This window comes from Lutra lutra, chromosome 14 (genome assembly GCF_902655055.1).
Source record: "Lutra lutra chromosome 14, mLutLut1.2, whole genome shotgun sequence".
Lineage (NCBI taxonomy): Eukaryota > Metazoa > Chordata > Mammalia > Carnivora > Mustelidae > Lutra > Lutra lutra.
In genome coordinates this window covers 79,534,555-79,551,577 of record NC_062291.1, presented here as the reverse complement: position 1 = coordinate 79,551,577, position 17,023 = coordinate 79,534,555, and the positions used below count along the sequence as shown (strand labels likewise).

Here is a 17,023-nt window from a genome sequence, read left to right as displayed (position 1 = left end):
TAAGCCAGCCCAATCCCTACTCCCGTCAGCACAGCCCTTTTTCTATTAATTTCCAGTAAAATCCAGACAATGCACCTCCGGACAAATGTTCAGTGATGCTGGCCAGGCACCAAAGTCGCTCACTGGACTCTACCTGAATCTGTCCACTGGGAGATGAAGCTAGAAAGCCAGGCACGTTCTCAGCATTGAGAAAATCTGTACTTAACCCCGGTTCCTTCCTGCATCCTGTAATCCCTCTCGGTCATGGTCCGAGGTGACACAGCTTCTCTACAATGCGTCACCTTCCTTGGACTTGAAAGAGGCCAGGGATGTAGGTGGAAGCCCAGGCGTCATGGAAGGAGGAAACGGGCTCTACCGGCAGCCAGGGACGTTCAGAACACAGGCTTGGCAGACACACTGAATCCGCCTCAGATCCCAGCAGGGCCGCTCACCAGCGCCGTGCCCTTGAACACACCAGTGTGACTGAGCCTCGGTCGGCCCCGATGTCAAAGGGCAAAGAGGTCCAGGACAGAACCCCTCACCTCCTAGGGATGTTTGTTGGAGGACTTACAGGGACACTCGATGTGACGTGCTCCGTAAGGCGCCTGGAGCAAAGGAGGCTGCCTTGCACGCAAGCTGTAAGAGCAGCCCTCACTGGAGGGTCTGGGACACATCACATAAAATACAGCCTAAGGGCTGGGAGGGGACTTTGGAAACATTGACCAAGACCCAAGGGCACTTTAGTTCTTCTTGGCCACAGAGCTGCCCAGCCAAGTCCTCCTGCATCCAATGCTCAGAAAGCTTCCCCCTCACCTCTCTGGGTCCCTCCATAAAATGGGAGGATGAGGATGATCTCAGCCCCCTTCCAGGCTTCACTAAGGGAGGGCGTGACCCACCAGCTTCCCAGGTCGGGGTCAAATGGGAGCAACCTGTTCACCATGGTTTCCCTAGTGCCGTGGAACACTGCAAACGGGGAGCTGTTTTAGTGATACAAACATAAATCAAAATGTCTGTGTATAACACCTTAAACTTATACAATGTCATATTTGGATGAAAACAGAAAAGACCCCAAATAGCCAAAGGAATGTTGAAAAAGAAAACCAAAGCTAGTGGCATCACACTCCCCAACTTCAAGCTCTATTACAAAGCTGTCATCAAGACAGTGTGGTCCTGGTACACAAACAGACCCATAGATCAATGGAACAGAATAGAGAGCCCAGATATGGACCCTCAACTCTACAATCAACTAATTTTCAACAAAGCAGGAAAGAATGTCCAGTAGAAAAAAGACAGTCTCTTCAACAAATGGTGTTGGGAAAATTGGACAGCCACATGCAGAAGAATGAAATTGGACCATTTCCTTACACCACACATGAAAATAGACTCAAATGGAGGAAACACCTCAATGTGAGAAAGGAGTCCATCAAAATCCTTGAGGAGAACACAGGCAGCAACCTGTGACCTTGGCTGCAGCAACTTCTTGCCAGATATGTCTCCAAAGGCAAAGGGAAGCAAGGGAAAAATGAACTATTGGGATTTCATCGGATAAAAAGCTTTTGCACAGCAAAGGAAACAGTCGACAAAACCAAAAGACAACCAACAGAATGGGAGAGGATATTTGCAAATGTATTATCCAATAAAGAGCTAATATCTAAAATCTATGAAGAACTTGCCAAACTCAACACCCAAAGAACAAATAATCCAATCAAGAAATGGGCAGAAGACATGAACAGACATGCCTGCAGAGAAGACATCCAAATGGCCAAGAGACACATGAAAAAGTGCATCACTCGGCATCGGGGAAATACAAATCAAAACCTCAGTGAGATACCACCTCACACCAGCCAGAATGGCTAAAATTAACAAGTCAGGAAACGACAGATGTTTGCGAGGATGTGGAGAAAGGGAAACCCTCTTACACTGTTGGTGGGAATGCAAGCTGATGCAGCCACTCTGGAAAACAGTATGGAGGTTCCTTAAAAAGTTGAAAATAGAGCTACCCTATGACCCAGCAATCGCACTACTGGGTATTTACCCTAAAGATACAAATGTAGTGATCCAAAGGGGCACATGCACCCGAATGTTTATAGCAGCAATGTCCACAATAGCCAAATTACAGAAAGAGCACAGATGTCCATCAACAGAAGAATGGATAAAAAAGATGTGATAGACACATAGACACACACACACACACACACACACACACAATGGAATACTACTCAGCCATCAAAAAATAAAATCTTGCCATTTGCAAAGACGTGGACAGAACTAGAGGCTAATATACTAAGCGAAATAAGTCAGTCAGAAAAAGACGATTATCATGTGATCTCACTGATATGTGGAATCTAAGAAACAAAACAGGATCACGGGGGAAGAAAGGGAAAAATAAAAGGAGACAAAATCAGAAAGGGAGACAAACCATAAGAGACACTTAATCGTAGGAAACAAACAGAGGGTGGCTGGAGGGGAGGGGGTGAAGGGGTGGGGTAACCAGGTGATGGACATTAAGGAGGGCACGTGATTTAAGGAGCACTGGGTGTTATATAAGACTGATGAATTGCTGACATCTACCTCTGAAACTAACGATACACTACATGTTAATTAATTAAATTTAAATAAAAATAAATAAAATGTGTATAACACCTTAAACTTATACAATGTCCTATGTGAATTAAATCTCAGTAAAACTGGAAAAAATGTGTCTGTATACATGACATAATCCTTTATGCATACACTTGGGGAGTGGGGTGGGGAGGAGCGGGTGTGCAGAGAGATGGCCGTGTGTGCGCATGTGTATCAGCGTCTGAGCCACGTCCTGGGGCTGACTCTGAGCAAGCCCAGTTCAAACGCCATAAGTGCCAGTGGGGTTAAGAGCAGCGGACGTGGACGTCTGCGCCGGCTGTGGGGCTGCCGGGCACGAAGGGCAGGTGAGGGAAGACCCCGCTGGCCAAACCCATTTGCCAAGCAAAGGCCCGGGACCTGCTCCGGTTCCCCCGTGTGCCGCCTGCCCCTCTCTCCTCCCAGCACCCCCAGAAGAAAAAACAAGCAGCTAACGCAGCTTGTGTCCTGGGAGGTCAGAGGCGGCTCACCGAGTCATTCCTTGGCAAGGTATAAATAGCACGTCCTTTCTCCCAGAGGACTTCTATTTTAAACAGGGGCCCTCGAAGATCACAAGGGAACAAATTTCTAAAATGCTGGTTGGGGCAGGGTCCTCCTGGTGTCCCCTGAGCTGCTAAGGAAGGGGCCCTAGCCCTATGTAGGGGGGCATGCAGACCTAGGTAGAGGTGGGCATGCAGGGGAGGGGAGGGAGAGGTGGAAGGCAGCCGCAGGGCCTGGGCCCTGGTCTCCGACCACCAGATGCAGACCCAGCCCCCATGTACCTCTGGGCCGTCAGATCCCTGGAGACCTGGCTGAGGACATCACCGTGGTGTGAAGAGGCAGCTAACAGTGGGTTTTCCAGGTCCTCAAGGGCAGCTGGCTGGATGACATCATCTGCTACATGTGACCTGGGGAGAGGAGAGGGAAAAACCAAGGCTCAGAAATGTTCCCAAAAGTTTTCAGTGTGTTTGAACAGCACATTTTATGTGGACCGTGAGCAGGGCCGCAAGTGAGGGGTCTGCTGCTACTCCAAGTGCGGCCCACAGGTGGCGCTGGCCCAGGAGGGTTTTGTTAAAAGCAAAGAAACCCAGGGCAAGTTTGGAAGTCTGCAGAGAGACCTGAGAGAGTAATTTCGTCTGCTGAATCTAATAATAAAGGTCAGGATACAGCAAAACATCCTACAAGGCACAGGCCAGCCCCACCACCAAGAACTACCTGGTGGTGCTCAGACTGAGAAACCCTGGCCACGAGTCTTGTTTCATTTTCTAGGAATTGTATTTTTTAAAGTTTTGATCTATATGCACTAAAAACTTAAAAAAAAAAATTTAAGGGGTGCCTGGGTGGCTCAGTGGGTTAAGCCTCTGCCTTTGGCTCAGGTCATGATCTCAGGGTCCTGGGACCGAGCCCCATATCGGGCTCTCTGCTCTGCAGGAAGCCTGCTTCCCACCACCCCCCGCCCTTCTCTCTGCCTGCCTCTCTGCCTCTCATAATCAGGTGCGTCTTACTAGTTCATCGGGGAGGACCATGAGTTTGTCTTTCTGATGAACTTGGCCCTGGGCAGTAAGTGGCAGGACGATCTCTTTCATTCCCTGAGCAGATAGCGAATGCATACAGGCTCTTAGGCCGTGAACAAGAAAGAGATGGGCCAAGCCATTGGAGTTGAGAGTCTCAGGCAAGAGTCATTTTTTTTAAATGTTTACTTCTTTAGTAACAATTGTAGTAGACACTAAGAAGGACCATACCAATGGCTAAGAGCATAAACCAGGAGGTCTGGGCCAGTAGTGGGAGTAGGGAATATTTCCTTGTGGAGTGGTAAACTGAGGCCAGACAGCCAGCTTGGTGATAAGGACTATAAGCCAGGAACTGTTAGTCTAAGTGCTCATAGATGTCACCACTTATGGTCCTCACAGCAGCCCTGTGAGGTGGGTACTCTCACTATCTCTTTTGATGGATATGGAAACCAAGACACAGAGAGGTTGAGTAACTTGTCCTTGGTTACACAGCTAGTAAGGGGGCAGAACCAGGTTACAAACCCAAGCCTGATGCTAGGGGCCATGTTTTTAACCACCACTCTAGGATGTGTCCCAGAGGTTGAAGAGTGAGAGAAACGGAGTGTCTGAGGTAAGGGAAGCCACCTATCTGAAATTCCTGAACCAGGAAGGAGTTCAGCATCTGGGAGCAATGAATGCAAAAGGTCACTGTTGCAGGAGTGTGGATGATGGAGACTAGGAAGGGGAGAGGTGGATGAGAGTCAGACCCCGCAGCCAGGTCAAGGGACTGGATCCTAAGCCAAGGAATTAGCCCAAAATCTGCCACAAAGTGCTGTCCTTGGCCTTGAGATGAATGAGAGGCGGGGAGGCCTAGGCTGAGTTTCCTGAAACTACGTTTTAAGTATGAGTAGACCAGCCCATGCCCGCACCCACCCCTTATTATTCATCCCCATGGACCCTATGATGCTCCCTTCCTCCTCCATTGTTCCTATCCACCATTCCAAATCCCCCAGAACAGGATCCCAGAGCCCTGGGACCATGCCCACGGAATCCGAGAGAAATGGGTACAAGGGAAAAGAAGGAAGGAGCCAGCCCGGGGGGGAAATCCTCAGCTACAGACACTAGCAACTTTCCAAAGTCATAAAAAAAACCTGAGTGGAAAAACATTACCCAGGAGCTTTGGCAGCACACACTGAGAGCCATAAAAGACTTTGTTTCCTTCAACACAGTCGTTGTACTTCCAAGAATTTATTTTAAGGAGATGATTCAGGGTATGAACAAAGATGCTGATCATAACTGTGACCATCATAGCAAAAAAACAAAACAAAACAAAAAAACTAGAAACAGCCAAAATGTCCCCCAGTAGGGGACAGCTGATCACATGAAGGCACAGCTACAGAATGGGCTCGTTAGCAGGTATTTAAAAAGATTAAGGTAGATCTCCGTATACCTACAGGTAAATGTATTGTTAACTAAAAAGAGGTTTTAAAACTATCAGGGGCATGACCCACATCCATGTGCATGTGTGTACTGAGGTCTGTGAACATATACATATATACGTACACGTATGTATAAACACACATGAAGGAAGTGTGCAACCGAGTGAACGAGTACCCAGCAGTGAGGGAGGATGTGTGCCAAGGTGTGAACAGTAATTCTCCTTCAGTAGTGAACTTATGAGTGTTTTCCTAAAAGATTTTATTTTTACATAATCTCTACGCCCAACATGGGGCTTGAACTCACAACCCAGAGATCGAGTCGTATGCTCCACCCACCAAGCCAGCCAGGCATCCCGTGAGTGTTTTCTCCTGTTGGATTTATCTCTGTTTTCTAGTTGGGTGCTGACCGTGCCCTGGTTTTATAAGCAAAATAAATAAGAAAGCATACATAAGGACAATTTTAAGTGACAGGGAACAACTTCAGTTTGTACATAACTCAGGGAAAGTTTTCAGAGATGGGATAATCTCAGGAAAGCCCACTTTTGTATTCACATTTTCCATGGGGAGGACCCAGACTTGTCTGGCTCGTCCTGTCCTGAGGCAGAAGTGTAGCCACACCTGACTCATCAGGCACTACCGGGACAAGGACGGTCCCAGGGGAGGATCTGGGGAGGAACAGATACGGCCTGCATAGTCTACAGGGTGGCTTTTTTATTTTAACTCTTTGGGAGGAATTATGTCTGAAAGCACATCGGACACTTCTCTGAATTTTCTTTCTTTTTTTTTTTTTTTTAAGATTAATTATTTATTTATTTGACAGATCACAAGTAGGCAGAGAGACAGGCAGAGAGAGAGGGGGAAGCAGGCTCCCTGCTGAGCAGAGAGACTGATGCGGGGCTCGATCCCAGGACCCTGAGATCATGACCTGAGCCGAAGGCAGAGGCTTTAACCCACTGAGCCACCCAGGCGCCGCTTCTCTGAATTTTTTGAACAGAGAATCTTGAACACAATGAAATGTTTTCTCAACGAAACACAATCAGCATCTTGAGTAACTATGACATAAGTGACCAAGTATGCCATGGCACTAAAACCACAGTTGTCCATGAAGTCGAGAGGGCGGGGCTCTGGACAGGCCCCACCTTGGCATTTCAGTCAGGTGACTTCTCCATCTGTGAAAGCAAAGGCACTAGACTGCACGGTCCCCAAGGATCCCCCAACTGAGTCTCGCCCCGCACTCGCAGGCTGTCAGCCACCACCTCTGCTCACTCACCTGCCTCTTCTCTACTTTGGGCCTTCAGTTCTCTGCTTCTCTTGCACAGACTAAGACACGGGGCTGAGGGTGTTTAGTGCGTAAACCAAGAGTTACTAAGCACAGATAAAGGCTTATAAACCATACATCATTATAATAATTTTAAAATATAAGTGTATGTATATATATACACATATTAGCTTGAACCACATGAAACTGCTAAAAAAAAATTACTAAATTCACACTGTACCAGCAGCTCTAAGGCCTTTTTGTCTCACTTCCTAGTGACCCAGCTATGTTCCCGATGGCTAAGAATGGGGCAAAGCTGACTTCTGGGTCAGTGGAGGGATTCCTACAAAGCAGCTCTTCTCGGGCCAACTATAAGAGGCTATAAATGGCTTCTAAATTCTACCAGTGCTGGTGCTCAGACTAGAGTGACTGAAATATTTTTCAGAGGGGAAAAAAAAAAAAACCTGTCCAAGATTTTAACCACCAGCTGCTGCCGCCAGCTGCCAGGCCCAGCCCGCTGTGAATTTCGCCAGGCCAGCAAAGGGTTGATTTTCCACTGGAATGTCAGGGAGGGACCTTTGCATCAACAAGTGCTTCTCCAAAGGGCCATGAGTCACCCTCCCATCAGAGAAGGAGGTGGGGAGGGTCTGGCTTCAGAAAGGAAAGCAGTCACACTCCGGTCTAAAAAGCCAGCACCTCGGCTCTACACACAGGCTCTGTGTCCCAGAAGGGCCCCAGGCTGAAAGTCCTGGAGAGTCACTGAATAGTAATCATGACTGACACCAATAATGAGAATGGGAGGACAGTCTGGGAGGTGAGGGACATGTTTACACCTTGTTGGCGATGAGGGTGTCACAGGTGTGCACCCAGCTCCAAACTCGTGGAGCTGCAGATAGGCACTAGGTACAGCTTTTATTCAATCACACCTCATGAGGTACAGTGGTCTGAAAAAGGAAGGGGACTGCACAGTCCAGGGCTGACAGGCCGGCCAACAGCACAACGGGTTCAAAGTCTAAAGTAAGAAGAACAACCTGCCATAGAAAAACAGGGTTCTCTAGGCAGGGCTGTCTGGAAAGGCCCCTGAGGGCTAGGGCAAGCCAAGAGTTTGACAGACCCATGAATGCAAGGAGCTTTCCAGATTAAAACAAAACCTTCACCCTCCTCTTTCTCTGATGGTTCAGATGGAAAGCCACTAGGCTTCTCTTCCCTTCCCGTAGAACAGGGCAAGGAAGGTCACAGAAGGGACAGAGGTTGCCCCTGTGTTACCCACAGGGAGGGTAACAGAGAAACAGCCCTGTCAAGGGTGATGGGAGCCAGGTACCCCGCAGTCAGAGGATTTGCATATACAAAAGGTGATTAGGCTCCAAAGCACTCCCAGAGCTGTGTTGCAGTCTGAGGTGTGTGAAAACCAGAGCTAGGGGTAGGGGTGAGTGTGTGCGCACATAAACGTCCACTTCCCAGCTCCCTCTGCAGAGAGAGGTCAGTCAAAGGGACATTAAAAATCACCTCAGGGGCGCCTGGGTGGCTCAGTAACTGAGGGTCTGCGCTCAGCTCGGGTCACAATCTCAGGGTCCTGGGATGGAGCCCAGCGTCGGGCTCCCTGCTCCGCGGGAAGCCTGCTTCTCCCTCTCCCACACCCACTGCTTGTGTTCCCTCTCTCACGGTCTCTCTCTCTCTCTGTCAAATAAATAAATAAAATCTTTAAAAAAATTACCTCAAAGGGGTTGCTGCTGGCCAAATCTGGGACCACTGGGGCATTAAAAAAAAAAATACAGACACTAATGGGTTATAACCCATCAAGTAAAGTAAGAATCCATGGGTTCACACAGATACGAAGGCGCACAAATGCACAGCGGGGTGGGGAAGGAAAAGTTCCTCTTTCCACTACAAGGCCAAGTTGGAAACGCAGGAGGAATGACGGAAGCCAAATCACCATTCAAGGGCTGAGAGAGTGGTGGTCATTTTAGGTAGCCATCGAACAACACTAGGGCAGGTGGGTGGTTTAAAGAAGTAAAGGACATCATGTGGTCTTGGATCCACTTAAGGGTGGAGAAACCAGGGGGGTGTCAACCTGAACCGGTGTTGACCAGGAATGCCAGCCCTGGTGGCGGGACAGTCATCACACTGTGCTCGGGGACAGGACCCGCTGGAAAGGGCATAGCATCACATCTGTGGGATGCCTGAGCAGAATGGCCAGCCAGAACCTGGTCAGGAGCAAACTCTGGGTAGACACAGGTCGAGGGGTTTTTCCAGAATGAAAGAGCTGTACTCTCAAAGGTCACGAAAGACAAGGCGAGACTGAGGAATTCTCCCAGACTGAAGAGGGTCCACAAGCATACAGTCGAGTATGACACAGGGTTTTGGACTGGATCCTGGACGGGGCGGAAAAGGGTACAAGCTGGCAAGCCTGGGTGGATCCTGAAGGCTAGGGATACAGCGGCACGGCGTCTCATGGCTGCACTGGTCTCATTCTGGAGCGTCCTTGTTTTGGGGAAATGAACACTGGAGTGTTTACTTTGGTTTGTATTTTGGAGGGGGACAGTTTCATGTTTGCAACTGGCTCTCAGATGATCCAGACAAAGAGAGAGGATCACACAGGGGAAGGACCAGCCACCTCCTGATGAAGAGTGTATAACTGAGGCACCCCGGCAAAGGGAGAACAGGAGCACTCGCCTCTCCTTGCAGCTTTTCTCTACTTGGAAATGAAACGACAACTTTCCAGACAAAGGCATGCGGGGACACAGACACACCCCAGGACCCCAGAACTCAGTGTGGGTTCTAGAGGACACAGCGGGGCGTGCGATGGGGCCGTCGGGAAGGGGAGCTCTGGACCCACACCTGGGCAGCTGGGGCGCAGGCCAGCGTGGAGAAGGTCTCAAAAGTCAGGCCAAGAATCTGTTGTTTGGGCGGCAATGGGGAGCATCCGAGATTTGAGCAGCGGGGCAGCAGAATATCTGGGAGGTAGCACTCAGTTCCAGAGCAGAGAACGACTGAAAGGGAGAAGAAATGCAAGCCAAGCCGGGGAGTGGTTCAGGCTCCAGGGGGTGCTAGTGGGATCCTGGATCCTGGCACGTGCATTAGAGCTCGGATCTGCTATGCGGGAGGCTTCGTGCTGCCCACCTGACACCAGGTGCTGGGGGTCGGGGGAGGAGAGGGGAGAGAGCAGAGCTGATTCCGGTTCTGAGTATCCACCTGGCCGGAAAACCACGTTATTAGCCAACTGCCTGCCTCCCTCGTACATGATATCTTCATATTTATCGTTCGATGAAGTCAGTTGTTCAGTTTAAAAGAATATTCATGGGGCGCTGGGTGGTGCCCATGTGGCTCCGTGGGTTAAAGCCTCTGCCTTCGGCTCAGGTCATGATCCCAGTGTCGTGGGATCAAGCCCCACATCGGGCTCTCTGCTCAGCAGGGAGCCTGCTTCCCCCTCTCTCCCTCTGCCTACTTGTGATCTCTGTCTGTCAAATAAATAAAATCTTAAAAAAAAAAAAAGAATATTCATCATTCTAAGTAATAACATCAGTGAGGCTGTGATTTTGATGCACTACTTTTCCTTTTTTCTAATATACAGGTCTTAAAATGACAGGGCAGCACCCAGGCTCAGGGCAAAGCCCCTGGGAGCTACGCAGCACACGCTGGAAAACACTGGGGCAGCTCTCAACGACACGGCGGAAATAGAGCCCCGCGCTGCTCACATCTGCTCACTCCGGTTTCAAAAAGAGAAGCAAGGCCTGTCAATAAACCAACAAACTGGAATCTTCTGAAATCGCACATCTTTATGAACTGTTGGTCTGTTGCGAGCTTGGCATGACCCAGCTGGCAAAGGGTAGGAGCCACAGTAACCGCCTATAACATATGGAGCACATCTGGGCACGCTCTTCGGGGCTCCCTGTTGACATTCGGAGACAAGAGCTTCGTCCTCTGGCCTGAGGAGTGGATACACCTGAGCTCTGCTTCTGCTGCTTCTCAAGAAGCTGGGTTTACCAGGCACCTACCCACGCTTAGGACAAGCCATGTTTTGCTGTACTTAATCTCCGTGGAGAACAGTGTTCTCTTTCGTGATCCGGCAAACGGTGAGGTGGGACAAGTCTGACCCGGCAATCCTGAAGGCCACGTACAAGAGTTGGGCTCAACAGATAAGAGGATTCCTAAAACCTAGAGTTCCACCGCTCCTGGGAGCAGAGGAGCGTGACACGCTGACAGCTATGGGGGTGACGAAGGTCTCAAACACACTGTTTTTGCTGCTGCTGATGATATTTTGGCAAATACCAAACTCTGTGACAGATGTAAATAAGTTCAATGAAAGACTGATGGTAACAGTAGAGAATCGTAAGAGCAGCTAACATTGTTGAGTGCAGACCATGCGGCGAAGAGCTGTGCGCATTTTACTCTCCAGCCCTCCGAAGGGGTGAAGAGTGGTCAGAATTTGAACCCAGGTCCCAAAGCACAGGATCCAGGCAACCCCACAGGGTGGGGGTCCTGGCTTGAGCCAAGAACACGAAGAGTCTCCCATGCGCCTCTAGAAAAAGCAACGTCTGAGAGATCCTAGAGCCCGTGTCAGGGAGAACACAGATTTTCCACTCCCATATAAGAAAGTCCAGCAATTTAAAGATTTCCCTTCAGTTAAAAATAACAATTAAAAAAACCCACTAATTTTTAAAAATAACTAAAAAAAAACAATACACAGCTACTTGCATTTGCATAGTATGTTAGATCTTCGCCAAATGGTGTGTTTTATCATTCTCTATCACCCCTATGCAGTTGGCAGACAACTTAATTTCTAGAATAGGAGACCACGGCTCACGGAATTAAGTCACTTGGCAAAGAGATACAGTGACAAGAACCCGGGCCTTCTGCACTGAGCCTGTCCTCATTATAGGAACCCACGGGGTGGCCCCCGGTCGTTCCTCCAGCAGGCACGGCCACCGTTCTGTCCTAGTTCAGCCGCCCAGGGAGGCAGAGGCCGTGGAGGCTCCTGGGTGGGCAGGGCCCTTGGTGGCAGGGGAGGAGCACTGTGGGGCAGGAATAGGGGACAGGCCAGCAGCGGGACTGTGCCTCCAGCAACAGGAAGGGACCCTCCACCTTGTTCCCTGGGATCTTCCCAGCCCCGACTCAGCAAGGAAAACACTGACACTGACGGGGATGAATGAGCCCCAAGAGACAGAGCCACAGGGAGGCAAGCCAGTGGCATCAAAGAGGTAACAGAGTTCCAAAGAGAGTGACATGATGTGACATTTTACAGACACTTAACACTGAACATCTGTCCATTTCAGTTGTGAGCTGTGCTCTTCGTATTTTGGGACCAAACATTTTTTGCCCTGGTACTGGGCCTTTGCCGATAAAGAAGGCTCCCCCTCGCCTCCCCGAGAGGCAGGATGGATGGGGCTATGGGCTGGAGGCTGGCCCCCCACTCCAGAACTAAAGAGCTGGGTGACCTTGTGCAAAGGCTCCTCTGCGCCTCCGTTTCTCCATCTGTCAGAGAAGACAATGGTAGTCCCTGCCGGGACAGGGAGCGGTGAGGGTTGAGGTCAGTCCCGGAACTTTCCCCCAGCGAAGGACCCAGCCATGAGAAGCGCTCCACAAAGGGGCAAAGGATGGCCTCGTTAATACAAACCCAGCGGGGTACACCATCTTCCCGACAGAACACCCCACAGGCGCTTTTTCACAGTCTGCATGCCTGCCTCCCCTGCCCATGCGTGTGCCCCGAGGGGTACCCACGGCTCTTCACCCCCGTCCCCCGGCTCTGTGCGAACATCAGCACAGGTGGTGAGATCGGACTGAACACAGGTGGCCACAAAGGGAACCGACGTCTATGAGCACCCACTATGTGTCAGGCACCGGACAGGCCCTTTGTCACTGAGCAGCGTGAAGTCCATTGCACGAAGGGCAAATGGAGCCTCTGGGCAGGGCAGTCACTCTACGCAGGGCCACGCTGAGCTGAGCACCGTCCTCTGCTCGGACTCCAGACCTCACGGGCAGGCAGGATGCACGGCCTCAAGCAGCAGTTCTCACAAGGCTGTGCAAGGAGTAGTGACAGGCAAAGAAGCCCGGGGGGTGGGTGGGGTCTGCCTTCCCAAGGAAAGCAGGTGAACAGCCAGCACGGGGCAGCTGAGAGGACCTCCCCGCCCCCTCCAGGCTGCAGGCGCCTCCTCTGTCAAAGGAGGTTGCGACTGTGACTGTTCGTCCTCTGTGTTCGCTTCCGGCCCAGAGATTCTACTGATCTGCAAACTTTGAGGCTCTAGAGGTGTGGCCCCTGGCCTGGCTGAAAGGGATGGCTTGAAGGAAGCCCTGGGTAGTGCCCCCTTGGCCAGGGGCCAGGTTTCCAGTTAGGACCTAAGGATGGGAAGCAGGGGGTGACCTGCTGACCCAAGGCTCCAGCCCCCAGGAGATCTGGTGGTGGAACGGAGGTGCAGTGGGAGAACCTTCTTCTCACATACAACTTAATCACGCCTTCAACATGGCTTTCAATCCCACCCCCTTGGGCTAGGGAGCTCAAGGACAGCGGTTGATGACAAGCTCAAAGGGGAGGAAGTCATTCCAGGAAGGACAAGACAGGGAGGCAATAACCCACTGTTCTTTTTAAAAGATGAAGAAGTTACCCCACCCAGGTAGTGGGAAAAGCCACGCGGTCAGGTGAGTGAGGATGCAGTTGTCCCCCGATCAAAGGGACAAAACCAAGAGAAGACACCTGCCCAGCGGGCCATGGGGACCTACTTCTCCCAAAAGCGCAGGGAACCCACAGGTGTGTCGACTCCACCAGAACACTGACACAGAACTCACACAGAGTCATCCGTGGGGTGGGCGGCAGCAAGTGTGGTGTAGACAGCGCAGGCTGTAGACACAACAGAGCTGAGCCTGAATCCAGCTCTGCCATCTCATAGTCCTGGGCAAGTTCGTTAACCTCGTTGAGCCTGTTTCTGACCCTGGTAAAGGGGGACAAATTGTATAGCTTGGAAGGATTGTTAAAAGAAAGCATCTGGACAGCTGGGCATCCACCCCGTGATCGGTCCTCACCCGATAGTCGGCGTTTAGTAAACACGTGTTGGCTGTACGGATGCTTGGAAAGTCACAACAACACGAAGGTGTTACCAGCCACAGCCGGAGCTGCCCGGCTGTCGCCTACTTTAGGCCAGAGCCGGCTCGTGCTCTCATTTGCTCTAGCCCAGGGCAGGCATCTCAGCTCTCTAACAAACCCGTCTGAACGAATGCCTGGTGTGTTTTTACACAGACAAGGCAAAAGGTTAGTTGTTGGTTTTTTAGAACCTTGCTCAGTCCTTGGTTTCCTTCGATGGTCACAGATTTTTCCCTGGTTCTAGAAGCACACGAGAGGCACAATTAACCCCAGATGGCTCTCCCTTCACCCAGAATGCAAAGTACAAGGAGCAAAGGTGTTCACCCCGCAGTTCCAGAGAGGGTGCCGAGGCAGACAGTCACTGCCCCTAGAACCCAGGAGATGGCTCTGCTGAGCACGGTACCCGGCCCAGGGCACGTGGCTGAGCACGGGACAACCTAGAGCTCAACTCGGGGAGCCATCAGATTCAGCTTCCCGGGCCAGGTAACTCACAGGTGAGCTTCAAGGAAGACATACAAGGGGACTTGGGTCTTTGCCTGTTGAGTGGGAAGGCGGCAGGGGACGGGAGGCAGCCACGGATCAGAGGGATAAATGGAGGGAAAAGATGCTCCCGCCCCGGGCACAGGCCAACCCCTTACAGCCTCTTCTCAGTTTGGAAGGGGGCCCTGGTAGGAGAACTGGCATGATGGGAGACACCCCAGTGCCCTCAGGAGTGTAACCCCATGCACTGAACACCGCAGGAGGCTCCCAGGCCTCCAGGCCCCACGTGGACACAAGCACACCAGGAGAGAGGGCGGAGGGGACCAGAAACGGTCAAATCTGCACGAGAGCTCGGGCAGCAACTGCTTCTTCTTTCCACTTTCCCCCCAGCTGTGTTCTCTGTCAGCAGAACCAAAGGGAGTTTCCTATTCTTTTACTTTTGCTTGTTTTCTGGGGAAAATATAAACGAGCAATGAAACGGGAGGAAGGGAGAAACAAGGGGCTGGAGAGCCCCCTTCCGAATACAAGAGAACCACGTTCACGAGCACACCTCCTCATTTCTGCTTGAAAATAATACCCGTAAAAATAAGCTCGCGGAGGCCGTAGGAACTCCACCTCCTCTAATCAAACCCCTTTCATCATAACCAGGTGAAAACAGAACCAGAACCTTCCATGCGCACAGCACTCCATGCTGACCAATAACGGCACTTGCCCCCACAGTCCCGTGAGCCAGGCAGGCAGGGATACACAGGCTGGTGTCCCCACCATTAGGAGATGGAAGTGGGGACACAGAGACCGTTAGTGACCTGCCCAAGGACACACAGCTGGCAGGGGTGGGGCAGGGACTCAAATATAGGAGCTCTGTCTCTAAACTGGGTGCTTTGTCTGTGCTGCCTCTCCCATCCCAGGGAAAACCCATCCTGGGAACTTTGCTTTCTCTGAATTGGCCGCACTGAAAACCCTTACCAAGTGCCAGGCATAGTGCCGGACGGGACCACAGAGGAAGGGAAGGGGGACAGAGCCGACGCCCAGCATACCCGTAATGAAACCCCCACTGCAGATGGTTGCTCTCGAGGCCCTGGCACATTTCGTTGCCCTACTTTTAGAGCTATTTCCCTATAAACTTCTGTTCTGCCAGGTCGTTTTCTTCATGCCTTTCCTTTCTCCCGAATGGTTCCATCATCCTCGGGCCGTTTTGTCATCTCAGTCAGTTGCTGTGGAAATGATTCCTGAGGTTATAAACGAGGGACCGTGCTCTCGGTGGGGGAGAGACAAAACCCAGCCACTGAGCCAGATGTCACATGCCTCGGTCACAGGCCACACTGGGAGAGACCAGAGCACCCAGCCTTGTGGCCTTCTTCTTAGACTTGCTCTTCTGGCCTGGGAGAGTCAGAGACCGTATCACCAGCCTTCTGGACCTTCTCATTGTGCAAAAAGTATCATGGGCTGTAAACCCAAGCTATAGTCAGCTGGCGGTGGACCTGAGTCCCAGGAGAAAACACACACACATGCGCGCGTGCACACACACACACACACACACACGTGCTCTTAACCCAGCCCGGGTCTCTCCCAGCCTCATCGACACCTGCCACCTGCGGCCCAGCAAGCCCCCACTCCCCATCACTGCTCTTCCCAGTAGAACTGGTCTCTCTCAGTTCCCCAAACCCTTGCAGGGTCCTCTCCAGGGGCTCCAGGGGGTGCTACTGGCATTTGGGGTGAAGTAGTTCTCGGTCGTACAGGAATGTCACATGCATAGCATCCCAGACCCTCACCAGTGGTGGCCTCTCCAGGCAGGGTGACAACGAGCACCCTCATAGACTTTCAGCCATCCCCTGCTGGGTGCTAGCCTCGTCGTAAAGCCTGCCCAGTGTTGTGTGCTCTGCTGACTCTCTCTCTCTCTCTCTCTCTCTCTCTCACGTATGGCTCCGCCCATGTCACTCCTGTGCCGTGTGCTGCAAACTCGCAGGTCCTCCCTCGAGCAGTGTCTGTCTCCATAGAAATGGCAAACATAAATAACCACAGTACAAAGCAGGACAAGACCCCAGAGGCCTCAGGACTTAGCTGAGGGAACACGGCGCCCAGTGCCCGGGGTCCTGGGTTAGAGGCCCACCTTCACATGTGACTCTGGACTTCTGTGAGTCTCCCCTTGGACATATGTAACATGCAACTTGGATCTTTAAGTTTCCTTCCCGCTAAGGTATTTTTAGCTGAGATTTTTAAGTGCTCAAACTCAGAGACAAAAAGGATGGAAGTAAAGAGAGGGACCAGAGGCCAGTTCCTGGCAGGTTTCCCAGGGGGGTGCATTTGCTCCCTGAGTCCCCCTGAGCAATGACACCCATGTGTGGGGGTCCTGCTCCATGTGCCTGGCCAGCCTTTAGATGAGGGATTAGAGACAGAGCAGGAGCTGGGAGGCTCCGGGGAAGCTGAGAGCCGGCTGTGGCATCTGCACATGGGTACTTCCTGACCTATTTCCTGCTCAGGCTATCCTCTAAGGAGAATGCCTGAGGCCAGGGCAGAGTCTGTGAGAAGGAGCCCCACAGGACTCACCTGCCCAGCACAAGAGGACCCATTCTCTCCAAGAGCTCCCAGCCTGAGCTGGGGATGAGAAATCCCACGGCTGGAGGCTGGGCGGTGGCCCACTCCCGAACCCCCAGGGTACCCTTCCTCCAGCTCCACCAAATTCAAAACCCGTCAGAGAACAATGGTG

General features: G+C 51.4%; 1 protein-coding gene across 14 annotated transcripts in view; it reads right to left on the bottom strand.

Moving 5' to 3' along the window:
* Window positions 1–17,023, bottom strand: part of TACC2 (transforming acidic coiled-coil containing protein 2) — a 205,913-nt gene that overhangs the window by 95,397 nt on the left and 93,493 nt on the right. For all 14 annotated transcript variants that reach the window (XM_047703147.1, XM_047703149.1, XM_047703139.1 and 11 more), the window contains one exon: window positions 3,360–3,485. In XM_047703147.1, the coding sequence (XP_047559103.1) occupies window positions 3,360–3,485 (126 nt within the window). The remainder of the gene's footprint in view (window positions 1–3,359; window positions 3,486–17,023) is intronic.